Raw genomic sequence first — 26,206 nt, forward strand, 5'->3', positions numbered from 1 at the left:
AACCCTATTCATTATGGCCAATCCATATGTTCAGTGTACACGCACAGGCTCCGATGAGGGAACTAAAGGGCCTTTATGACCACTGGCTGGGGGAAACCACAGGCGGATGAGTGGCCCTGTACACTGCATTCTTTCAGAGGCCTAGGCCTGCTCACAGCTTTACCACTGGGCTCTGCCTGCCTGTGAGAATCGGAGCGTGAAAAACTGAAAATACATTGATTTGATGCCATGGGCTTTTCCACCAGCCTGCTCACTGGCTAAAAGGCTCCCTCTGTTTACATTCAGGTCAATTAGAGCGGTCAACTCTTCAGAAAACACTGTGATAGTCGCCGTTGTGAAAAGGTAAGTCGCTTTCTCCTTTTTCTTGATCTTTTTCTCGCTGTCTGTTTTTCTTTTGGTAGCTAATGATTAAGTGTGTGGTCAGAAAAAAAAAAAAGAAAAAGAGGAATTTAGTCAAAGTCTTAAGGCCTGCAGCTTGTCATATGTAACAACCTCCTGATGTTCTCTAAACAAGCATTTGTCATGTGGTGCTTTGGTGTTAACATGTGCTCCCTTTTCAAGGCCTGACAGAGAGGAAGCCTCTGTGATGCCGCTGATCAATGCCGGCTTTAATAGGGTAAGCTTACAGTATACAGTGTGTCTACAACTGCCTGTATATGCATTTTTCTTTTGATAAGATTTATATTACAACTGTTGATGATCCCTGAAAAACAAGAATCCAGGTTAAATTACATTTGGGAGATGGATTCGTTGAGTGGGCCCTGCATGAATCAGTGCTACAAAACAGGTTTTGGTTGTCTTTGATTGATCCATGCTGCTTTGATCCTCAGAGATATGTGGAAAATGCCAATATGATGGCCTGCTACAATGAGCTGCTACAGTTGGAGCATGGAGAGGTGCTGGCACAGTTCAAACTGAGGTGAGTTGTGCAAATCGTTGCACAGTTTAATGCTTTAAACCTCTTGCACTAAGAGAAAGATATGAGAGTGGATATTTAACGCCATTTTCAATGCCTTTTATAATGTCTTGAATCTTGACACTGCTGTATATGCTAACAGTGTTTCTGTCACTGTTGTCTCTCCACACAAGGGCTGGCAATGCCATTTTCACAGCGCTGGAACAAAGCCAAGACGCCATAGAGATCACTTCTGAAGATCAAGTTATTCAGGTGGGTTTTTATAACCTCACCCCCCCAGCAGTTTGTCATTCTCACACTCTGTCCTCCTCTCTTGTTTTAGTGCCTGTTCATGTCTTGTGATTGCAGATCTCAGTTGTGATACTTGTATTTCTTGTCAATTGAATTACCTCAAACACTGTAGCCTGTGTTCTCATCCTATTTTCATCTTCATCTAGTAGAAAGCAAATGCGTTTTTTTGGCTCATTATTATTTAGAGGTCACCAGTAAACGGTGACTAAACTCAGGGTAGAGCACCATCTGAGTAAGTCTGAACAATTTTGTTTCCTCTCCTTCACAGTATGTGAATCCTGCCTATGAGTCCATTATGGGCTACCAACAAGGCGAACTAATAGGGAAGGAAATAATAGAAGTGCCTAAAAGTGAGAAGAATAAGCCTGATCTCCTTGAAACAATAAACTCCTGTATACGGAAAGGAAAGGTAATATGCATTCAGTAAATCATACTGTCATATATAAGATGCATCCCATGCCAAATACATTATTTACTCTTTAATATATCAATTTAAGATACACAGTACTGTGGGAATAGTCCTCCAGGTTTTCTGAAGGTCTTTGAAAGTTTTTCTTTGGACATTTGCTGTATTTTCTTTGCCCGTCCATTTTCAGAGGAATGTGTTTTATTGTTTGCTAAGCCACTTAACACTGACCTATGAATCCTTCAAGTAAAAAAATAAAAAATAAGGCACCTAACTCAAGGAATGAACTAGTGTTGTATCTACACATGACAGACAACTTAGCAAAGATTTTTAAATGGTATCTTTAGTCACTTGCCTATCGCAAAGACACAAAATTTGCACATTTTTCCTTTGCTGAATCCAATAAATATGGTAGCCTGCACTAGAAAAGTGATTCCTAAAGAGCCAATAACTGAAAACTTGGCATATCTCTGCAAGATGTGCAGTCAATCTATAACAGATGATCAGTATTTGAAAGTGATTACCTTAGGAAATATGAAAAGAAATCCAGCAAACACCTGACACAGGACCTTAGGGATGCGTTTGAACCTTAGGTTGATCTGTTAGCTGAAGCCTCATCAGAAATGGTCTTCATGGAAGGGTGGCTGTCAAGAAGCCATTGTTAAGGAAGGGAAACGGGGATAAAAGGCTAAGCTGTGCCAAATGACACAAGAACTGGACTTAAAATCAGTGGCAACAGTTCTTATGGAGCGATGAATCCTCCCCTGAGCCCAGAACTCAACTTTAAGCAGTGTAAGATCGTCTTGACAGAGAACAGAAGAGCTTTAAAATATCCTTCAAGAAGCCTGAAGAACTATTTCTGAAAACTACTTAAAGAAATTACAAAAAAATTGACTTCCAAGCTTGTTAGAATTGTGAATCTCTGTTTTCCCCCTTATACTCTATTTCCATTTAATTTTGCTCATGTTTCAATAAAACACTGCACCTGTTTCCTGTTTCCTGGCAAGATATATAAAGAAATGAGTGGTGACTGAAGACTTTTGCACAGTACTGACAGTAGACTTATCACTTCACAATTGGAACACTCCTGCAAGCGCCATAGTTATCTGCTCCTGCCTCTGTGTCTATGCATACATGCGTGCACATGCATTCAGTCTGCAGCTCTGTTTCATGTGCAGAAGAACAGCGGTTGATGGCTGTGCTGTAATCTTACAACACAGAGTGCGAAGGTCAGTCCCAAAAAGGCTAACAGCAGGAAGGGTCTTTTTTAAGCTGCTAAAGCAGTCTGCAGGTGGGGGGGGGACATGAAACAGGTGCACTGGACTCCAGTAGCGCTCCCCGTAGCTAGTCGATGCTCTCTGAAATACTCTGAACCTACCACTTTGTAGCACAAACACTGACACGCTACACACCCATGCTTAACTTTATATGTATATAATGTATGTATATGTTTAAGAACAATTCACTAAATATTTTTTTTACATTACTTGTGCCTCATCATTTGATGTTTTAGGAGTGGCAGGGGACTTATTATGCCAAAAAGAAGAATGGAGACAGCATTCAACAAAATGTGAAGATCACACCTGTAATTGGACAGGGAGGGTGAGTTTAAGCGTGGATCATAGTCTTGCTAAATGCAAATACCTTTGCGGTAACTGAATAATTTCTACCGTGATAGAATGCATTTTATCTTTTTTCGTTGTACAAATATTGTTTTGTCATTCACAGAAAAATCAGACACTATGTGTCTATCAACAGGCCTTTAAATGATAATAATAAGGTGAGTTTTGGTAATTAATAATGCATAAAAGATGAGGTGTGGCTTGCACGTATCAATGTGCTTTTCCCTTCTATCTGTACAGAGTGATAAATCCAGTGAACGTGTGCAGGCAGAGTCTCAAACAGGTGAGATCAATCCCAAAATTCTTTCGCTCTCATAACAATAGCCACTGAGCACGACCTTTTAGTAATCTTATCAACATTAGTGATGGACGTTCTTTTCACGATGGTATATCACTCGTTGATTTACTTTGCTGTTTGATCATTTAAGGTCCAGAATTAAATTGGTCACATATTTTTGGGAGGTGCATCATCTAGTTTCAGTATCACATATGCATTCTTGTCAAATTCTTATATATTTGTAACACTTAGGAAATAGTTCCACTTGGGAAACTTTAGCTTGATAAACTCAAACTTTGCAAATAAATTAGCAAATCTATTGCACCATGCCAGAAATTTTAAACAGCACACTAATGGTGTCCATTCCTGCTTTATCTGGCTGTGAAATATCTGAAAAGAAATTCAATCAGTCTTTTGTTGACCTTTAAACGGGTACTTTTATTTAGGCTAAATGGCCTGTTGTTCCTTGTTGTTTTGTGGTATGAACTGTAAAGTCGGTCCACAGCTGCAACTGATTTCAACACGCTGCAGTTTGACTTCTGACAAAAAAAAAAAAAACAGGGATCATATCTCTCCTGTGCTTGCGTCAGTAGCTCACTGCTATTTGTTTATGAAGCTTTACATCTTATTCCAGCACAGTATATTTCACACTTACCATTATACCATGCCCTTTCACTTTATGATTCCTGATAAGAGGGGTCGATTATGCTTCCAGTATTAAGGCATAACCCAACTAAAACTGTATGATGAACAGAATGATTTTCCATTTTGAAAAAATAATTTCTCTCATTTTCTGCTGTATGACCTTTCGAAATGGATCCTGTTTTGAGTTTAATTTCATTTGCTTAATTAATTAATTTTTTAAGTAGCTTGCTTTTTTTTATTATGTCTAAGTCTATTTAGAAAGTACAAAAACATCTACATCATATAAAATAATTTTTAAGTAAAATCTGCAGGATGTTCAAAGCAGAACTGTCTGCCTGCTCTAGACAAAGAAACAAAGAAAAGTTTCCTGCCCACTTCTGTGAAAGCCCCGACCACAGTAAAACTTCCTTTAAAGCAAACCACTCACAGAATTTAGCTGTTCGGGTTTAAGTCAAAAATGTTCTAGTTTGAATTAAGGAAGAGATTTGACACACAACCAAATATTTACAGATGACACGTTGATTATTTAATTCGGTGGATGGAAATCACCTGTATGTCCATCATAAAGCATACTGCCTATTTATTAACTGTGAATATTCTTATCGTGGATCGTTTTAATGCAAATTCCACTGAATTACAGAAGTATTGTTGTGTGTAGTAAAAATGTGACAGGCTAAAATTGCCATCATTACTATGAACACACACACAAATGTGTATTAATCTATTGGTGGCAGTGGTCCCCAGCGAATGCACTATTTAGTGTTAAAAAAAGTTCATCGTGTAGTTGTTTCATTACTGTGGAAGACAGGAGTACTGTGACACTTTTCATGGGATTAACTGATGATGATAATAAAAATATAGAACATCTTAATTACTTAAAGGCGGGGTAGGGGATCTTTTTCTGGAACATTTTTTACATATTGCTTGAAATACTCTTCACACCCCCATTGCAACCAATTAATTAAAAGTTTTGACACAAATATGAAAAGTTTTAGTGGCCTCTAGAACGTACAATCTAGGAAAAACAGTATCCAATCATTGTGAACGGTCCGTTCACAATGATTGGATACTGATGCCGTCTATCAAACTGCAATCTGCTCCTCCCTCCCCCTCCTTCCCCCTGTGCGCGTACCCTGCTCCGTGAACGAATTACACGTCCAGAAGCTTGGCAGGAAGCTAAACTAGAGCCAGCTTGGCTAGCACCTAGCATTATTAAACGTATAGTTAGCATAAACTAAATACTAAATACTAAATACGGCAACGATCGATGCTTGCTGTCAGAACAGCGCTCGTGCACCTTAGTGCTCGTGCGCGTTCATGTACTCTAGAGGCGTGCCTTCGGGGGAAAAGTGAAGAAAAGGGTTGGGACTTTTTACCTGTGTATTTTCAAAATGCAGCTTCGCTGGACTCAAAATCCAGGATCTCCTACCCTACCTTTAAGACTGAAATAACAATCAAAACAGAAAATAGAAGATCATTTCATCGATGTGCACCATATGTGAACAGATATGTTTAATCTTTAAAAATCGTTGGAGAGTTTACAGTAGGTCGTTTCATGTGAGAGTTTTATTTGACCTCAGCTTTGTCTCAGTTTTCCGCATTTTGTCCTGAATTTTGCCCTAACCTCAAATAAAACTTCCAACAAACCACTTCCAGAATGGGATTGGATGTGACCAGGTTTTGTGTGTTAATGTAAGGTGCTTTCTCCTTCCCAGACATACAATCCAGTAAGCACAAAGACAGAAGGAAAGGCTCTCTGGATGTAAGATCAACATCTCGGGGGAGCGATGGTGAGAGTGAAGGGAGACGGATGATGGAAACATTGGGTGTCTTGTCAGCTTATGAAACCTTCACTGTTGTCTGTTTGTATTGTCTGGATATACATGCACTAATTAGAAAGTGGCTTGAAAAATGGAGATTAATTTACTCGTGAATCTATCTATGAAATATTCTATGAAATATATGTGTCTTATTTAAATCTGCACAGGGAGCTCACAGAGAAGACACTCCTCAATGGCCCGAATTCACTCCATGACTATAGAGGCTCCCATCACCAAGGTGGGTTAATTTCCCTCCCCATTATCCCTCCCAGCCTCCATCATATGATTATCACTTAGTACTGATGTTTCCTATCTCATGACTGAACACTTGCATTATAAAACTGCCACAACTGCCACGAGCACTTCTTGTACAGCTACGAGCACTGAGTGTAGAGGTCATGCACACCATTTCAAGGGGAGATGGGCTGATAAATGCCTCGTTTTATGCACAAGACAAGAAAGTATGTTGGACCAGAATGATGTGCTGTTTTGGTGCTTTGTGTAGTTTGCGAGCCTGGATAGTCGGAAACAGAGAAAGTCCCCAGGGATGGGTCATATGACACACTGCAGATCCTCTGCTGTATCATTTGACTGTGTCGTCAGTCCCTGTAGGCGTCATCCTCCTGAGAATAAAGCACTGATAGAACTGCTGGTACTGTGTGTGTGATTGTGTGTGTACATGTGCGTAAACAAATTAGTTGGAACTTGTGCTCTTGCACATGCTTGCTGACCTCGCCATAGGTGCCCGTTATTAGAGCCTCCTCTGCCTTTAAGGTAATCTTTTTGAAGTAAAAAAAAAATAAATTAAAAAAGAAGCTTTTTCTTGGATTGAATGGTTTTAGCCCTTAATTTGTGTTAATTTCAGAGACGGGGTGAATCTTCTGTGCTTTTATCTGCATTACTTCAATTGTTTCCTAAACAGGTAGTTGTAGATAATGAGTTTATTTATCTTCTTTGCACCTTTTTTACAGATTTAATTTCTTTTATAGATGAGAAGAAGTGGTTCTTGCGTTCCTTGTTAGCTCGCATCAGTTCTTAGATTATTTTGATAATTTCTTAAGTATAGGCCCTCAACCACCGAAGTCTCTTGGCTCTTTTAGCCTTTTGATCCTTCACTGCCTCTTCCTCCTCTTTAGTAGAACTAACGTCAAAACGTCTATTTCTTCATGCTGCTTGAAAGTGGTTTCCTTATCTAAATCACTGAAGTAAGATAAGTTTGCAGTGATCTCCTCGTGCTTTCATCTGGTTCCTTATTCCTTCCTTCTCTCTCTTTTTTTTTTTTTCCATGTGTAATAATTTGCAGTTCAGGGTATACTTTCATACTGTTATTTCCTGTGGTTGATATCTGTTTTGCAGTGGATTTGAACACGTTTTGCAACATAATTGGAACAACGCACATTGACTGACTTCCTACCCTTAATTTTGCAATGTATCTTGGAAGAAAAGTACTTTTGAAATGTTTCTAAATAATATGATAAACACATTTCAAATCTTTGGGTTTTTTTGCATATTAGCGTATTAAGCCAATTCCAAACATGTCTTTGATTTTCTTATTAAAAACAAAAGCTTATAATTAAACTATCTCTATTAAGTTATATAACTGCTTTCATTCTGGTTAGTTTGTCCTGCAAGACAGGAATTCATCATGATTTCTGGTCAGGCAAACCAAATTATTACAATTAGCCTGAATTAGCCAGATAAGACTTGACATGAATGATAACTTCACAGGTTGAGTACCTTCAGTTATGCCTCAAGCAGCATTTAGAGTTTGTATTTCATGGTGTATGTTGCCTGTTTTTGACGTTTGGTTTGACATTTTTGGATAGACAAACTGTGAGTTGCATAAGGATGTGGTAAATTTCTCCATTGATCATAAGTAAGGAGCCATCAACAGTGCAACTTGTAAGATTATGGTGAAAAAAATATCACTTTACAGTACCTTGTTTTTAAAGCTTTTTCTAAATTTCCACCTTGTATCTTGTTTTAATTGTACAAAAAGAATGAAAATTTGAGCAGACAACCCAAAACATCCTTATTTATTTTACATTTATATGTATACAGAATAGGTTTTAGTGGAGTTTTCCAATTTTCATACTAGGTAAACTTAATCATTTCCCTTGTAGCTTAATATTTAACGGGAAAGCACGAGTTAAAATTATCTCCAGTAAGAGTTAAGTGTTAAGAATTAAAATGTCAAGCCAAAATGTTTCAGTCTCATTTCAGCATGTTTCAGGTTTCTTTTTCTCTGTTCATTGTTCATTGTACATGATGGTTTATCCCTTGCTACGCATACAGTAAAACTTTTGAAATTAGCCATTATGCAGCTGTTAATAATGTTTGTTCAGAAAACACCTTGGGCTTGTATCACAGCTTGCAGATGCTTTTTTGTGCCTGACGTGGGATCATGGGATTGTTTATTTATAGCACTCAGCTGCAGACGAACTTTGTGTGACATGTTTTTGAATTTGAAGTACTTCGCGTGTAATTTTAGGATGTTAACGAGAAAAACAGTTAGAGTTAAAGTCAAGATCAGGCTGATTTTCACTTGGACTATGTAACAATAAAAGAATTGAAAAAAAAAGCCTAATGATAACAAGAAGTAATCTCTTGCCCTGTGAGAAAATGTATCCTCTGGTCAGTTCAAATTCTCAGATTTTCATGCTGCTGTAGAGCACAGATTTTTTAGTATTCAGCCACAAATTCTCTGTGATGTTTAAAAAACAAAACAAAAAAACCCTGTTATTCTAAAAACCTATATGTCATGACTAAGTCATGTCATGCCTGTTGGAGAAACCAGACGCTTTTCAGTGTCAAAGTCTTGATCAACTGGATCACATTTGAAGCTAAAATTTATTGATTGTTTTATTTCACTGGCCTTACAACCAAAAAGCTGAGCATTTCTGTTTAACAGCTGGCAAGGCTCCTCCATCATAAAACTCTTTTCTCCCACATTAACCCTGGTTTGGCATATGCCACTGCCAGTACTTAAGTTTCTTCCATCATTAGCTGTCAACTCCTTAGAATAATTCCGAACCTGCGTTATAAGATCGTAACGTGTCAGTAAAGGTAAAGCAAGCTGGGTGTGTTGCTGGGTGTTTCAACGTTTTCACGTTGCGGCATGAAAAACATACAATTATGCTTCTTTTCTTTTTTTTTTCTTATTTATACAATTTATTTAACAAGAAGTGCATCAACATTTTAAATAAAACATTGTTTTAATATGGGTTTGCTGCAGGGGTTGTTTTTATGTCTGTTTAAATCAACAAATGATGTCATTTTCCCAGGGGTGCTCAGCTGTATTTGTGACCTTTCGTCTCTGTATATGCCTAAAACTACAGAGGAAAAAGCATTTGTAGTCTGGATACAAAGGCTTTGGAATGACCCAGATAAAGTGGCGCTAGCTAAATATGTATATTTGAAGTCATGCTGATTTTATTACATATAATTGATTGGAGCTTGTTTTGTAATTTTTTTTTAAATTGAGTTCCAATATGATCCGGTGATCACTGTCTAGCCTCCTGTAGGTGCCGTGGGCCCAATTAGACGAAACACTGATGAAAGGAGGTTCCCACCTGATGACCCCAATGACATGTTGATCCACACTGCTCACTGGTCTATATAGGGATTATAGGGAATTATTCACTGAGTCTGGTCCATTTTTTCTTTCACACAACTTTCTTGTGTTTACCTTGAATGTAATTATTTTAATTACTCACTGTTTCCAGGTTGTACTTTAGTTTTCCTGCTGTGTTGTTTCTAATAATCTCTTACTTCCTTAATCATTAAGGTAATAAACATCATAAATGCAGCGCAGGAAAGCAGTCCGATGCCTGTGGCTGAGGCCTTGGATCGTGTACTGGAGATCCTTAGGACCACAGAGCTCTACTCTCCACAGTTTGGCACCAAGGATGAAGATCCCCACACAAATGACCTTGTGGGGGGGTTGATGACGGTAAGCAGCAGATCCATTTTGTTGCATGAAGCTCCTTCAAGACAACTGAAACACCCACAGCTCCCTTCCCCAATGCGTAAATCGATAAGTATGTGATAGTGCCATGATGAATGTCCAGACTAAACCTGTGCTGTGAAATCCTGTGAGTTGTTAAACCAGAGAAGAGTCAGTCGAGTGTGGACTGCTGTTTTCGCAGAGATTCCTGTTCATATTAGGGGAGACAAAGAGATTAACAGACAGTATTGGTGAAGAACAGAAGTAGAAAGAGTGCCAAGTTGGCAGTCTTGGCAACAAACCCAGAGGAAGTGTTAGATTGTCCTTTGTGCTCCTGTAGGCTTGAGAGGAAAGCCCACCCCACCCTTTCTTTCTCCCCCCTCTCACTCTGTCTCTGCACACACTCTGCACACGGCCACACTCGCATGAACGTTTTCCTCTTGACTCCACAGGCCTGGAAACATCCTGTTCTTTGGATCAGATGAATAAGCATGGCTTCACTTACACATGTACTATGTGAAAACACAAAGGCACAGAGGTGTTCATCATTCACCACAAAGATTTGTTCTGCATAAGTTAAAAAAGCCAGAAAACCACAAGCTGTTTGTCTGGCTTTAGATTATTATTGGATAATCATACTGATTTCTAAAGAGCCTAGTTACATTTGTTTTTTTTCCTTGCACTGGTTTCCAGTTTTGTTATGATGAAGGGGTGCTGGGTCTGGACTGAAGACACAGAGAACATTAAAAGAGGAGCTGTCATTTTTCTGGGGAGAAAGTCTTAAAATAGACGGTGTGTACAGAGGCAGCGCCACCATGAGACAATGCATGGGTCAAAGATGAGCCAGTCTCCTCTTCCTTTTTCACTTGTGAAGTAAACATTTCACTTTGTAACACACCCATGCACTCACTAACACCATGTATATACTGTGGCCTATGCTGTGCATCAGAATTACTGATACAAGCCTGTCATTTATATTGACGCCAACCAGTAGTTGTTTGAAAGTAGTAGCGATCACTGCTCATAAACTGAGATTCTCAGACATGGATTAAAAATAGCTTTAAGATTTAAAACTACTTTAATTGAGTTCTGCATTTTTTTTTCTTTTAGTTTAGGACTCAATCTGAATCTTCGTCTAGAAGTTGGCGCATGATTGTAACTTAATTCCATACCATAGTGCCCTTGGGAGAAAAGAAAGCACACTCTTATTCTCTTATCAGATCTTTGAAATTGGGTAAATACAACCCCAGATAAACAACAGTACATGATTTATTACACCATCTCTTTCTTGGTTTAACAAATACAAAGTCAAAATGCAGAAGCCATGTGTGTAAATTAACAAGGTTCACTTTATGATTCAGTAGCTGCACCTTTAGCAGCAATAACTGGAAGTAATAATTTCCTTTTTTTTTTTTTTTTCCAATGATTTTCCATTTGATTTTACTAGTCTCTCGTATTATTTTACAGGAATTTTCCCCTTTCTTTTGTACAACTCTTTTTCAGTTCATTGACGTTTGTGAGCATTGATTTTATTTATAACATTTCAATCATAATGGGGACTGAGCATCAACTGGACCATTGCGACACCTTGATTGTTTTCTTTAAAACAGATGGCCTCAAATGTGACTCCAGGGTATTTTAGTGTACAGAGGAGTTCATGGTCAACGTAAAGATTGCAAGGTGCCCAGATCTTGTGGTGATAAAACAAGCCCAAATCATCAGTCTTCCACCACTATGCTTGACATTGTGTGTGGCGTGTGTTGGAATGCACAACACAAAACATTGTCTATCACATTATGATCAAACATCTCAACTTTGGTCTCGTCTGTCAAGAGAACATTGTTCCAGAATTGTTGTGGTTTGTTCAGATGCCACTTTACACACCTAAGCTGGTCGGGCAGTTTCTTTTTAGGGAGAGGAGTTAACACTTTTTTTAAAATGGTTATTATTGTACTGCCATGAACTTCACAGGCCTCAGTTAGCATGTTAAATGTTAGAGTCAGAGATGTAATTCTTGGGTTATCAGAGCATTGCACAGTCTGACCTAGGGTGAACTTGCTGGGACGTCCACTCCTGAGAACATTGGCAGCTGTCTTCAATGTTTTCCACTTGTAAAAGATCTCTCTCACTGTAGAACGATGGACTCCAAATTGTTTGGAAATTACTTTAAAACCATTCCCAGATTGATGTGCGGCAACAATTGCTTCTCCAAGATCATTGTTGAGGTAATTCATAAACCAGCTTACTGCTAAAACGTCTGCTTTTATAGAGGTGCTCACGCCTGCTGATGATTAATAAATGAAATGCATTTGATTGAGAGCACCTGGCAGCTGGTTACCTTCTTGATTCCTATGGAAAAACTAAGGGTGCACTTAGTTTTTCACACACTGACAGAATGGACCGGTGGATTTTTTTTTCAGTTTCCTGTTTTTTTTTTTCTTTATTCCTGATATGTAAAACATACAAACAATATAATTAAATGGGTGTACTTTCTTTTTCACATTACTTAATATGTATATATATTTCGGAATAATGGTTTTAAGTCAAATAGATGTGCTTATTACTACAATTGATCTCAACTTTTTATGCTTTATGTTTGATTTTGAGATCGGGGTTTGTGAGGAGTGTTCTAGCTGACGTTTTGTTCAAGGAACTCTGACTTCCTGGTTCAAATCGAATGCACCAAAGCATGTAACATGACAATTCTAACATGCTGATATTTAAGGTTTCCATGTACATCGTATAGCTAAATACATTTTTGGATAATAATGGTTTTTTTGTTTGTTTTCTTATACCAGACCCAGGAAACGTTGAGAAGTCACCATTAAAGTTTATCCCCACAGGAATTTGAATGTCTTTTCAGTATTTCATGGCAATCTATCCATGAACTGTTAATATATTTGTCCTCACCTCTCAGAATCTTAATAGGCAGTTTGTTATACACAGCTGGTATGAATCACAGTCCTAAGAGAGCAGGATCATTATACTTCTCACTGCCTATTGGATCATTTGGGTGAGGAAGTGTTTTCCCACTGATGAGCCCCATTTGCTATCACAGCATGCAGCAATGCTCAGAGGAAGACAAATGTCATATTGAAATCATTTATTGTACATTATCTAACATATGGACATAAATCATCATGGTGTCATTTCTGGCACAACTATTACAGTTCATAAATCTGATAATTACTTTTTGGACTCCCCAAAAGTTTCATTCAAATGCCCAGTGAGGTAATGATTTTAGGTGTTGGTGTAGCGTGGCCTCCAAATATTGTGTCATAGCACACATGGAAGAACATTCAAAAAGGTTTTAACATAACAAATCATAAAGAAAACTGGGGCTTACTGAGTTCATGGTGTTTTAACTTTTAACTCTTGTCTCTCTTTGTTAAAAAAGGAAAAAGCAAGACGGATCCCTAATCTATTTCTTGTCTCTTCTTTTAGATCTCGTTGACAAGTGATTGAAAACGTGCATTACAGTTCTCTGCTGTGAAAATGTAGTTAAACTGAGCTGTATAACTTATAGTTATGGTTGAATAATTTTGATATCCGTTAAGCTTGACTTGTGGCTCAATCTGATCTATCCTTCATGTTGTTTGCAGGTCATGTTTAATTTAGCAAGGAAAGGATCTATGTCACAGTTGATGTTATGTTGAAAGCTGTTGTGGTTGTGTAACAAAACTGATGGCTGATGTTCTTGACATTGAGCTGAACTCCTTATGTGACTATTACAAAAATATGAATGATGGACTAATAATGGTGTGTATGCAGTCGGGATTTTTTTTTTACACTTCCTTTCCTTTTCCTCGGCCCCTGAAACTTTCTGTCTTTCTTCTTTTTACAGGATGGTTTACGCAGATTGTCAGGAAATGAATACATCCTTTCCACAAAGCGTGAGTTTACATAAAGGGTTGACATAAACAGAACTGTCATTTTTTTTCTCCAGGTCTGTTATTGAAATCTAAATTCTTTTTTTTTTTTTTTTCTTGCTGTGGTTCAGCCAGAGGTAGCGAACAAGAAATTTATAAACCTTCCTGTCTTTACACCTCTTTTCCTGCTTCCTCCTTTTGCTCGCAGAGCCTCACCATCTCCCCAGCCACCTGACAACCCCTCTGTCACTAAATGACATCCCCCCTCGTATTGCTCAGACCATGGAGAATGAGGACTCTTGGGACTTTGACGTCTTTAACTTAGAGGCTGCAACCATGAAACGGTGAGGCAACAATGCAGTTGAAGGCTATCTAAAGAGTGTATTCATCATTTTAGAGTGGAACGACAGCTTAGGACAAGAGTTTGTGTTAAATTACCATACTGAATCCTCCCGCAGACCTTTGACCTACGTGGGCCTGAAGATCTTCTCCCGCTTTGGGGTCTGTGAGTTCTTAAACTGCTCTGAAGCTACTTTGCGCTCCTGGCTGCAAGTGATTGAAGCAAACTACCACTCCACTAACTCCTACCACAACTCCAGCCATGCAGCTGATGTCTTACATGCAACTGCATATTTTCTCTGCAAGGAGAGGGTCAAGGTAAAATGCCAAATATGAATATTATTTCAAACTGAGATAACTGAGATTAATGCTTTTCAAATGCTTTGGGTTTCTCTATACGTTTGATTTGAGATAAATAAAGGGAGGTTGTAGCACTGATTCATACCAAATTGCACAATTTGTTTTTGGGGCTACGGTTAGCTTGATTGTGGGACCAAAGCCATACTGTATCTTGAAGTTGTAATTTTATTCCTCTGAGCAATAGTCTATTCAGACTTGGGTATCAAGGCCCCATCTGAGCCTTCTTGATCCAAGAGGGTTGTGGTTTTGCCAGAGTGTGTCAGTGGTTCAGCACTTATTAAGATGATTATCAAACCATCTATTTCTGATCTCAGTGGAGTGATTGGCTTAGTCCCTGAACTATGAACTTAGTTCACTGAATCCCTGTAATTCTGACAGTGAATTTAAAAATAAAGAATCGTTTTACAGAATACCGTTGTATCCAAAATCCTTCCTTTCTTATTTTTCTGTAGCCTTGTTCTCGAAAACATCCAACAAACAGTGACCAATACAGTTTTCTACCTTAAATTACAAGTAGTTAAGTGGAGATTTTTGCTCTACAGTGTGTTCTCAAAGTTAGAGTAAAGGTATTTTTCAACATACAATCTACTATTTGTTATTACTATTTTTTAACAGTGTTTAGTTACTTTGTAGGCTAAGCTGCACATGACCCTGTGAATTCAGAAGATCATGAACTAGTTTATCATTCAGACCTTCTAAACTTCACTTCTGATATCAGAAAGATTAGTGTTGTAGTATACCAGACATTTGATGTGAGTACTAATAGTCCAGTTCAATATCCAGTTTAAGGATGTACTATAATATTCATGTTGTTTACCCCGGCAGCAAAGTTTGGATCCCATTGATGAGGTGGCTGCCCTGATTGCAGCTACCGTGCACGATGTCGACCACCCGGGCCGCACCAACAGCTTCCTGTGTAACGCAGGAAGCGAGCTGGCCATCCTCTACAATGACACAGCTGTGCTAGAGAGTCACCATGCCGCATTGGCCTTTCAGATCACCACAAGAGATGATAAGTGCAACATCTTCAAAAACATCGAAAGGTAAGAGAGTCATTACACTGGGGGAAGATCACCACAAAATAGTGTGCTGTATTCATGCAAGTCTTGGTCATTCAAAATCATACAGTGCACATCCAAATTATTTTTTGTCCATTTATTTCTTCTTTTTTTTTTTTGTCAAATAAGGCCCTCAATGGTGAATGTTTTACGGTAGCAAATTGACATGATAATAATGGATTCCAATCAGTTGTTTAAATTTAGATACATCAACAAAGGATAAAATTGGGGTACATGTGTTTTACGATATTTGTTTTCCATTGTTTTTCAGATTTTTTTTTTTTTTTTTTTTTTTTTTTTTTCAAATAAAAATTCAGATTTGCCACATAAAATGAGCTCCGTGAAATTTATTTTAGTATTTCATGTTTTCAAATTCCACATGGACATAGAGCCAAAAAGCATTGTTTAACCTAAATTAATTGTAAATTATTTTCAATGATACAAAGTAACTGGAGTGATCCTTCATATAAGAATACAAAAATCTCACAGGTACGCATTTAAAGTGTGTAAATCTGTTGCTTTACTTTTGTATTTGAATATTTTAAGATGGTTTTTATTTTCTCGATCAATTGATTTGAATTAGATTAAATCAATAAATGTAAAAATTATATGATTAGATAATAATAGTTGGACTAAAAATAGCATGATGTAATAATTCAAATGCAATATTCCATCCATCCATCCATCATCTTCCGCTTCTCCGGGGGTCGGGTTGTGGGGGCAGCAGCTTAAGCAGAGAAACCCAGACGTCCCTGTCCCCGGCCACTTCCTCCAGCTCTTCCGGGGGGACCCCGAGGCGTTCCCAGGCCAGCCGAGAAACATAGTCTCTCCAACGTGTCCTGGGTCTTCCCCGGGGCCTCCTCCCAGTGGGACGGGCCCGGAACACCTCACCGGGGAGGCGTCCAGGAGGCATTCTCACTAGATGCCCGAGCCACCTCATCTGACTCCTCTCGATGCGGAGGAGCAGCGGTTCTACTCCGAGCCCCTCCCGGATGACCGAGCTTCTCACCCTATCTCTAAGGGAGAGCCCAGACACCCTGCGGAGGAAACTCATTTCGGCCGCTTGTATTCGCGATCTCGTTCTTTCGGTCACTACCCACAGCTCGTGACCATAGGTGAGGGTAGGAACATAGACTGACCGGTAAATCGAGAGCTTCACCTTCTGGCTCAGCTCCTTCTTCACCACGACGGGCCGGTGCAGAGCCCGCATCACTGCAGACGCCGCACCGATCCGTCTGTCAATCTCCTGCTCCATTCGTCCTTCACTCGTGAACAAGACCCCGAGATACTTGAACTCCTCCACTTGGGGAAGGATCTCATTCCCGACCCGGAGAGAGCATTCCACCCTTTTCCGGCTGAGGACCATGGTCTCGGATTTGGAGGTGCTGATTCTCATCCCAGCCGCTTCACACTTGGCTGCGAACCGCTCCAGTGAGAGCTGAAGGTCACGGCCCGACGACGCTAACAGAACCACATCGTCCGCAAAGAGCAGAGACCCGATTCTGAGGTCGCCAAACCGGACCCCCTCAACGCCCTGGCTGCGCCTAGAAATTCTGTCCATAAAAATTATGAACAGAATCGGTGACAAAGGGCAGCCCTGACGGAGTCCAACCCTCACAGGAAACAGGTCCGACTTACTGCCGGCAATGCGGACCAAACTCTGACACCGGTCATACAGAGACCGAAAAGCCCATATCAAGGAGTCCGGCACTCTATACTCCCGGAGCACCCCCCACAAGAGTCCCCGAGGGACACGGTCGAACGCCTTTTCCAAGTCCACAAAACACAAATGCAATATTTTAAGCACCATTACCCTGCAGTACTTTCAATAGGTTTCCCAATTACATTTAAAATATACTTTTATTTACATAGCATTTTTTGGATTAGATTAAACTTTATTGTTATTTAGCAGAGTACAAATACAGAGCCAGTGTAATGCAGCATTTGCACTGCAGTGCTTTTAATTATCATGTATTTACCTTAGTAAAGCCTCCTAAGAGTCACAGAGTTGGTACTAAACCAGGGGAGGCTGTGTTTCAGTTTTATGCTCCTAAAATCTGGAACAGTCTTCCAGAAGATGTGAGACAGGACTCAACTCTGACAATGTTTAAATCCAGGCTGGAAACAGTTCTATTTAGTTGTGCATATGACAACTGAAAGTATTTTATTTGCACTCTTCGCTTTTAATTTAATTAATTATTGTCATTTTATGTAGCTGTAAAGCACCTTGAATTGCCTTGTGTACGAATTGTACACTTGTATACTTGTACCTCTTCCCCTTGGTTTCAAGAACCAAATTAGAAGTCCAGTGGTATCTATTCAAGCACTCAGGATTACCGTAAGCTTGATCACTGAGAATCTACAGATATAATTTGTCTGTCCATTTGAAATGCCCCTATTTCTTTAGAGCTCAGAGAATGTGTGGATCTTGTTGGCTAAGTCAGTATTCGCTAAAATCGGTGAAACTGCTGAAAACTGCTGTTTATTGTAGTAATCTCTCTTGTTTCAATGTGCGGAATAACACAGCGTAACACGTAACTGAAGCTGGCAAGACGCAACAAATGATATGAAGGTGATCAAATGCAGTGATTTGTTAATGCTCCGACACTGAGTAGAGATGTGGCGGTTCAGAACATCGGATAAAACATGTAACCGTTTACATCGGTTGTGAAGAACAGTTTTATGAAGAACAGACTTGATGTGCTTTAGCTCATTCCGAAATCAGCCAGTGAGCACCACTGTGTGTACAGATTGTCTGAGACATATTTAGCAACCTGAAATGTTGTGTAATGTTTTTTCTCCCTTGTGACTTTTTTATGAAGCGCTGCTTCATTGGCTTAAATGGACAAGCAGCTCGTCGTCCACACCAAAGGGAGTCTTTCTCTTCAACACCATGCAATACATTTGCATAATACATGTCCAGTCAAATAAAGAATAAGCACATGCCTTTCACTCAAGCCTTTTTTGACCAATTAGAGCTAACTGAGCCTTTCAAAAGAGGGAGTTTATAGAGATGGGGTCATTTCAGATACAAGATGACGACAGATACTGCAGCAGTGGACAGCAAAGGAAATACAATGCATTTTCCCATCTTAGGTGATATTATGGATCTTTATTTTAGAATGATATGGGCTCAACTTGACTATTTAACCCAAGTGGATATAGTTTAAGGATGTAGTTACAAGCCTATACAAATTATTGTTCTTACAAACACATTATGTAATCAAATCTAATAACACTGTTTACTTCTGTTTACAACCTTTCCATCTTTGGCTGATTTTCTTTTTTTTCCCCAAGATAATATGACTTTGCTGACTTGTGTAAAATCTGAGTTATTAAACTAGACTTTTTCTTAACTTTTTCTTCTGGATTAACAAATATTGATATACAGCATATCTTTAGGCATAAAAAAATTAAGGTTAAAATCATGTATCTTTATGCACAGGTAACATTATTAAATATTTAGCTTGAAGGACCATAGCCAGTAAGCTAAGTATGCATTATCTACTGATGAAAGAAATACTCTGTTTGTGTGTTAACACTGACGGGATAGCAATGTGATTTGAGTCCCAAAACAGAATAGCTCACATGCACTGGTCCCCTCGGAGGGGGGCGGTGAACAAGGCAGCCATTCATAGCCATTGTCGCTGCCGTCAGAAGGAGAAAACTGTTCACACGGGTTTCCATGCTATTCACCACACTGTCACTCCCTCCCTCTGTTTTCTCTGTTGCTCCTCTCCCTTCCTTTCCTTTCGTCACTCATCTGATTTCTGTCCATCTCTCCCTTTTCCTCTCTCTAGGAATGAATACCGAACGTTACGACAGGCCATCATAGATATGGTGCTCGCAACTGAGATGACCAAACACTTTGAACACGTCAACAAATTTGTGAACAGCATCAATAAGCCACTGGCTGCTTTGGAGGAGAATGGGGTGAGATTAAAAATCGCATCATGCTAAAACACTTGAATTATTTTAGGTTTTACAGCAGCAGATAAATTGTTCTTTATGAACAGCTAAGTGTTGTGTTTCAGTGAAGGAAGGAGTTATAGTTTCAAATTCTATCACACACTTACTCAAACAGCATACAAGCAAACAATAGTTTAAAACTTATGAGATGATAACGTTTCAGGGGATTTAAGGCCTGTTGTTGCCTGGGTACAGATATCTTTTGGAGGGGAGAATTTTACAACTTGGTACCATCTTTCTCATCCCTGTGTGGAATTCTCAACACAGACTTTTAAAAGTTGTCATGCCTTTTAAAGGAAGGTGTGGTATTAATAAATGACTCGACACACTAAAGTTTTAAGTTTTTTGTTTTTTTTATGTATTGTAGAATAGGTTCATTTAAAAAAACGGTTGCAAAAGTTTCAAGGTAGGAACATTATCAGTAAATTCTGTCTGGCTAAATATAACATGCATGTTTGTTACCTCATACAACCATTATGTTCAACTTTAAATCAAGTTGAACATAACTGAATACTTTGGTTGAGGTGCATACACAATCCGTTATTATTGAAAGTAAATAAGCTTTTGTGTGTGATGGGTTTGCTGCAACGTACAAGCAAACGTTTAGTATTCTAATATTCTGCTTCTATTTTGTTTAGGAAAGCAGTGATGAGGAATCTGTAAAAAGCATTCTGACATCCCCCGAAAATCGCATCCTCGTCAAGCGGATGCTGATTAAGTGTGCGGACATCTCCAATCCATGCAGGCCTCTGGAGCTCTGCATAGAATGGGCTGGACGCATCTCTGAGGAGTATTTTGCACAGGTAATAAGAAAACAAACAAAAAAAGAAACCTAGTGTAGTGTGTGGAGGTGGATCCAACAGGCAGCAGCTGCAAAAAGTTGATATTTTTTGTCATTTATTTATTTATTTATTTATTTGACTTGACGGTCTCTTGTGCTCTTGACTCTGATACAGACGGATGAGGAGAAGAGACAAGGTCTACCGGTGGTTATGCCTGTGTTTGACAGAAACACGTGTAGCATCCCAAAGTCCCAGATTTCCTTCATAGACTACTTCATTACAGACATGTTTGATGCATGGGACGGTAAGTTTGCACAGCATTACATGAACACTAGAGATGCTGTGCACACACATTTACTTAGTTGACTCACAGCTGTGATTTTCATTACAAATGGCATGTAGAATGTCTAAGTAAAATGTGTAGAAACCTTGAAAAGGAATGAAAGACCTCTTCTTGCAAAGTAGGCCATTAAAAACAGTATCATCGTTTACTGTATGCTTACAAGTCACAGCAATGCACAGAATCGGCATATATGCACAAAAACTAGAAACGCTCCGTTCCATGACTGATATCATCTGAAAGCTGGATCAGGATTTGTGATAACGGGGCATGTATGTTCAGTTCTATGTCTGTTTGCACGCGTTGTTGACACAATTGGGATTTAATCTTTATATTTTGTTTATTAGGAAAGCCATGTTAAATTTGACCACGTGTTTCCTTACACATTTAATGTCTTTCCTTCTCAGTGAGGAATAAATGGAGTTTAGAATTGAACGGCTTTTCTATCTGTATCTAAAGGATCAGTTAGTTCCTAGCAAATACTGACGTTATCAAATCACTGCAAAATTAAGTATAAAAAAAAAACAAGAAAAAGAAAAAGAAGTAAAAATCAGATATCTATTACTTAAAACAAGCAACATTATCCGCAAGCATTTCAAGAAAAATTGACTTGCCAAAATTTGTAACTAGTAAGGTTTTCTACCCTTGGTCTTGGTCAGTTGGCTATGATATACTCAAGCTATGTTATATGGAGTTTTCCTCTTGTTTTTGTTTGCTAAGTCACAGCAGACAAGCCACCTGGGTTTTACAACCTGGACTTTGTCTTACTATTTTTGAAAAATGATGATGCAATGACATGCAAACAATCAGGTATATGCATTTCAGATTAAGAAAAAAGAGCTTAATGGTTTTAGATTCATTTAGGGAAATGTGGTACATACTAGCAGATGGACTGTTTATGAGATGATATCAGGAGAGAAAGAGCTGGGCTGATGTTTTACTACCAAAAAAAAATGCATGTATACTATAGAGGTGTTTGTTTTCAGTATGCCTCCGATATCAAACCTGAGCAATTTTTTTTTTGTGTCATCTCAGCTTTTGCAGACCTCCCCAATCTTATGCAGCACTTGGACAACAACTTCAAGTACTGGAAAGGCCTGGACGAGCGGAAGCTGCACAGCCTGCGGCCACCTCCAGAGTAGGTGCTGCAGCGTTCGGCCCTGGCACTCCGCAGTCCGGGGCGGACCTCTTCTCTCCCACTGGGGCGTCTCTCTCCCTGCCAGCCCAGCCAGCCACAGGGCCTCCTCGCCTTCACTCTCCTGCTTCTGTAGCACGCCGAGCGTCCACTTGTCCGTCCATACAGAAACCACAGAGGGACTTACTGATGCAGCAGTCATGCTGCTGGCTTTACAAGCCTGTCGGATAAGAACTGTGACAAACAGACACGGACATGCAGTATCCTTATGAACTTCTCATGCCTCTCAGGCATTTGCAGTGTAGCTGGTCAAGTGACATGACTGAAAGAGGGTTCTCACAGGTTTCTTGGCAAAGCATCCATCCTCTGACTGCCGCATAGGCTCTCCTGTCAGCCTGTGAAGTTGCTGTTAAGAGTAAAAACTGCTTGTTTACTGGCAGAGTGGATGGAAGTGCGGTCTGCATATGAAGGTGTCTAGTCCACGTCAGGCCACATAATCACTCTTGACCTCCATCCCTGTGCTCTCAAGTGAGGCAGGACCGCTCCCTCAACCTCTGGAGGCCCCACCATGGAAGAACACTCCACTGCTTTTCTTTTGTTTGTTTGTTTATTTTCAGGCAATATTTTCACGTGTCCTTCAGAAACACAACCAAGCTGACACATAGCTGTCGTAACAAACGAGAGAGGGGATGCTTCCTTATTGAGTCAGGGAGTGGACCTTTTATTATGGGCCACTGCTGAGAGACAAAAACCTCAACTGCTTGATCATAGGTGTCTAATTTCAGATGATTTGGTATGCTGATTTGTTTTTTTTTTTTTTCCTAGATGTTCCATATTTTCTATATTAAAAACCATCAATGAATTCGTTGATAAATGAGAACAAAATAAAGTTAAAAAGAGAGAAAAGCCAAAGCTAATAAAGACAAATACTACTATAACTCTCAAAAATTCATAACTATTATTCATATGAAGCATTACCTTATTAAACATTTTTATTTTCCTATCAAGAGTACAGTACCAGTTTGAATGAACACTTTTGTATTGCACTGTAAACAATATTAGAAATGTCTACGTCTCAGTGATTTGTCCAGGGATGGGATGTTGCATTGCAGAATAAGCTGTTACTGTTGAGCATCAGGAGATTGTGTGTGTGCTTGTGTGTGAGAATGTGTGGGAGTGTTTTGGTTGTTGGTGTGAGTGCGTGGGTGTATTCATTGTTGCAACAATCCCTTACTCTTGGTTTAATGCTGTAAACCGCTTGACATTTGACAACAGCAGAAATATGTGAAAAACATTTTGGACTTGAAAATTTTTCTCCCAGAAATTTTTGTATCTGGTTTATCCTACTGAAAAGACTGCCTTATTTTATACAATATTTATACAGTACATCCCACTGTGCAACTGCAACAGACATCTGGAGTTTTTATTATAACATAGTCAGAAGGTTATGTTCAAGTAAATCTCAATATTTTTATAGACAATGAATTTTACACTGGATTTGCAGCAGATGAGATCAACCATTATAGCTATCTGAATACCTTTGAATAAGAAAGTCACGCCGAGCATGTATACAGAGAACTAAATGGTAAAGCAGGATGTGGATTGCAGAGTTGTCTATCACTGTCTTTAAGCAGTCTCCTAGAGGCCAGCTTGCATTGATTTTTGATCAATCATCATTATATTTTGGCCACTTGTCCAACATCTTTATGCACAGATCCAGGGAACAGCTTTTTGTTCAAGGTTGGATTCAGATTAGGATACTAATGTATGTTAAAGATTGTTGCTTATTAAGAATATTTCCTCTTTAAACAGTATATAAATGCCATAACAAGCTAAGCAAGTGGTGGTGAATAAGATTCTTTGACCACGATTATCTTTGTTTCTCTCTTATGACAGAATTGTACACTCGATCAGGGGATTTGTTTGTTCCTTCTGATTCACATTTTGGTCTGAAGGCACGGAAAAAAAATTAGAAACTATTCAATGAAAAATAAAATAATGTCAGCTATAAGTTTGCAGTCTATTTTCCTGCAAGAATTCAGTGTCTGCGCTTTTACCCGGATGCATTTCCGTCTTTTCTCACTTATTCTTTATGAGTTAACGATGACGCGTAAATATACTGGATATTTGCATTCAGTTCATCCAGCTCACTGTAATTCTTTGAGACGTGCAGGGACATGTATATCTACTTGATATCCGCCTCACAAAGAAACCTTTCAGAAATGAGGGGTAATATATCTGAACTTTTTGTCAGAAATTGTGGAAGCGGCTGTGCAAACTTCCCTCTGATCCACTCCACCGGAAATATATCAAATATTTAAAACTGCATTTTGCTGTAACGCAGTAAAGTGTAACCAACTGCTGCTGTGTCTCCCTGTCTCAAATTTTGTCATCTGATAAGCTCAACAGCAAAGTAACATCACTCATTATTGCCGTCTCATCAACTGCACATCGCAGTCATGTGAATTTACCCATTACCCTTTTTTAAACCAGCCCCACGTGACTAAAGGGTCAAGGACCTTTGCTAAAGTTATGTTTTTCAGTAATACAAAAATCTACATGTTCTCCCTTTAAGATTTAGATGGCTTTTTTTAGATGGAACAAATTTAGATGGAACAAAAGCAATGTCAGGTTGGGCAAGATCATGAACGTTTCATCTAAGTATAAGGGAGCACAGTATAATGGCAAGAAAAAAAAAAAAAACTTTCTTTTAACAGGCAGGACAAAAAACCCTTCGTCAGGCTCAGGGAGGATGGCCATCTGCAACGACCTGTTGAGAAACAGCAAGGGACATAACCAATAAACAAAATGGAAGACAACATTGGCTGTTGGCATGAGATAGAAAATAAACAGTGGTCTTTCCTCCCACCTATCCATCACAACCCACTTCAAGGTTTTACATTGTTACAGACGATCTAACTCAACTTTGAACTTTTTTTTTTAGATGAACGTTTTAGAAAGGTCAGTCTCGACGCAACCAGAGACGCTCACCAGCTTCATAAATGTGAACATTTGAACAAACGACAAATTTTTTTCCTGTCTTTATCCCTGTAATTTTATTTTGGTTTAACAAATGAATGCAAACAACTGATCACTAGTCTGCCTTTAGTGTAATATTTTCAGTCTATTCATTGTGCTCTCTCAAATACATGTGTGCTCTATTCAACAAAGTTCACAAATCCAAAAAGGATTTTTAAGCAAATATTTAGGAATGTGGGTACATACAACCAAATATATGCTCTGATATCCGCAACGCATAAAAATTGGTGACAAACTGCACAATTTACGACCACGAGGGTATAGTTTGCACAGTGGCTGTGTAAGATGTTAAATGCTGGGGTTAAGGTTTGACAAACAAAAACATATGTAAACACAATAAAGTCGCAATGTTAGCTGGATGGTAAGCTTAAACTTAATCATCATTTCAGAGGAAAGACTGCATTTAAAGGTCTGAGATAATGGGAAAGGCGATGCTAGCAAAGTCCAGGGGCCAGTTGCACAAAACTAAGATAAGGGATTAAGCTGGGATATGTTGGCTATCCTGGCTCAACTTATCCGGGATCCAGTTGCACAGAAGTGGGATAGAAGGAAGTGGGATATGTTCAGACGTAAGTTACCATGGAGATTTATTCTGTGAAGCTAGCCTGCTCCAGACCAGGCTAAGTTCCAGGATCTATTTAATCTCATTCCTTATCTCAGTCAGCGGTCGCCATAAATGGAAACCAAAATTTATTCCATTGCCTAGAACATATTGTTAAAACATTTAACTATACCCACTATCATTATTGAAACATTTGTGATCATTAATTGCAATCATTAGATAATTTAGTTCCCCACAGACTACACATAAAGTACATCACCATATAAATACACATTAGAGAGTACCATGATGTTCCTTTATTGAACAAGGATGAATCAAAGCAAGTAAACCATCAGCTCCTTTCAAAACTGAAGTCACACAGTGCTCTACAAGACAAAAAGCACAGAATCAAAGCATGCAGTTTGAGACAAACGGTTTGTGAAAATGGGCTATACAAATAAAATTGCCTTGCCTATACAGCACAAAAACCTAACAAAAATTCCTCTGCCATTGCAGGCCCAACTTAAATCAACATGCGTATTAATTAAAATAATTTAACACATATTGGTCTCTGACCAGCCGACCACAGTCGTCATCCGAGAAGATGACAGGAATGTCCCAGTCTATGAGACCTGGCACTCTGGGGGCCCTCTCCTTTCTCAGGCAGGCCACATTGTGGAGGACAGCACAGGCCACAATGATATCACATGCCCTGTCTGGGCTGACTCTCAGGTGGTTCAGACACTGAAAGCGTGCCTTCAGTAGGCCAAATGTCATTTCTATCCGGTCCCTTGTTCTGGCATGGGCATGGTTGTATGCCAGTTGTGCCTCCAGAGGGTCTGCAAATGGAG

At 39.1% G+C, this 26,206-nt stretch overlaps 1 protein-coding gene across 1 annotated transcript in view; it reads left to right on the forward strand.

Moving 5' to 3' along the window:
* Window positions 1-23,786, forward strand: part of pde8a (phosphodiesterase 8A) — a 58,034-nt gene extending 34,248 nt beyond the window's left edge. Inside the window, exons 4-22 of the mRNA XM_075479510.1 lie at window positions 286-342; window positions 562-616; window positions 831-919; window positions 1,090-1,168; window positions 1,476-1,616; window positions 3,127-3,215; window positions 3,342-3,393; window positions 3,476-3,518; window positions 5,873-5,947; window positions 6,145-6,215; window positions 9,765-9,929; window positions 13,768-13,816; window positions 14,001-14,136; window positions 14,251-14,449; window positions 15,317-15,534; window positions 19,350-19,482; window positions 20,157-20,321; window positions 20,475-20,604; window positions 21,676-23,786. Coding sequence (XP_075335625.1) covers window positions 286-342; window positions 562-616; window positions 831-919; window positions 1,090-1,168; window positions 1,476-1,616; window positions 3,127-3,215; window positions 3,342-3,393; window positions 3,476-3,518; window positions 5,873-5,947; window positions 6,145-6,215; window positions 9,765-9,929; window positions 13,768-13,816; window positions 14,001-14,136; window positions 14,251-14,449; window positions 15,317-15,534; window positions 19,350-19,482; window positions 20,157-20,321; window positions 20,475-20,604; window positions 21,676-21,782 — 2,053 coding nt within the window. The 3' untranslated portion in view covers window positions 21,783-23,786. The remainder of the gene's footprint in view (window positions 1-285; window positions 343-561; window positions 617-830; window positions 920-1,089; window positions 1,169-1,475; window positions 1,617-3,126; window positions 3,216-3,341; window positions 3,394-3,475; window positions 3,519-5,872; window positions 5,948-6,144; window positions 6,216-9,764; window positions 9,930-13,767; window positions 13,817-14,000; window positions 14,137-14,250; window positions 14,450-15,316; window positions 15,535-19,349; window positions 19,483-20,156; window positions 20,322-20,474; window positions 20,605-21,675) is intronic.
* The last annotated feature ends 2,420 nt before the right edge of the window (window positions 23,787-26,206 follow it).

The sequence above is a fragment of the Odontesthes bonariensis genome, chromosome 1, assembly GCF_027942865.1.
Source record: "Odontesthes bonariensis isolate fOdoBon6 chromosome 1, fOdoBon6.hap1, whole genome shotgun sequence".
In the NCBI taxonomy this organism is placed as follows: Eukaryota; Metazoa; Chordata; class Actinopteri; order Atheriniformes; family Atherinopsidae; genus Odontesthes; species Odontesthes bonariensis.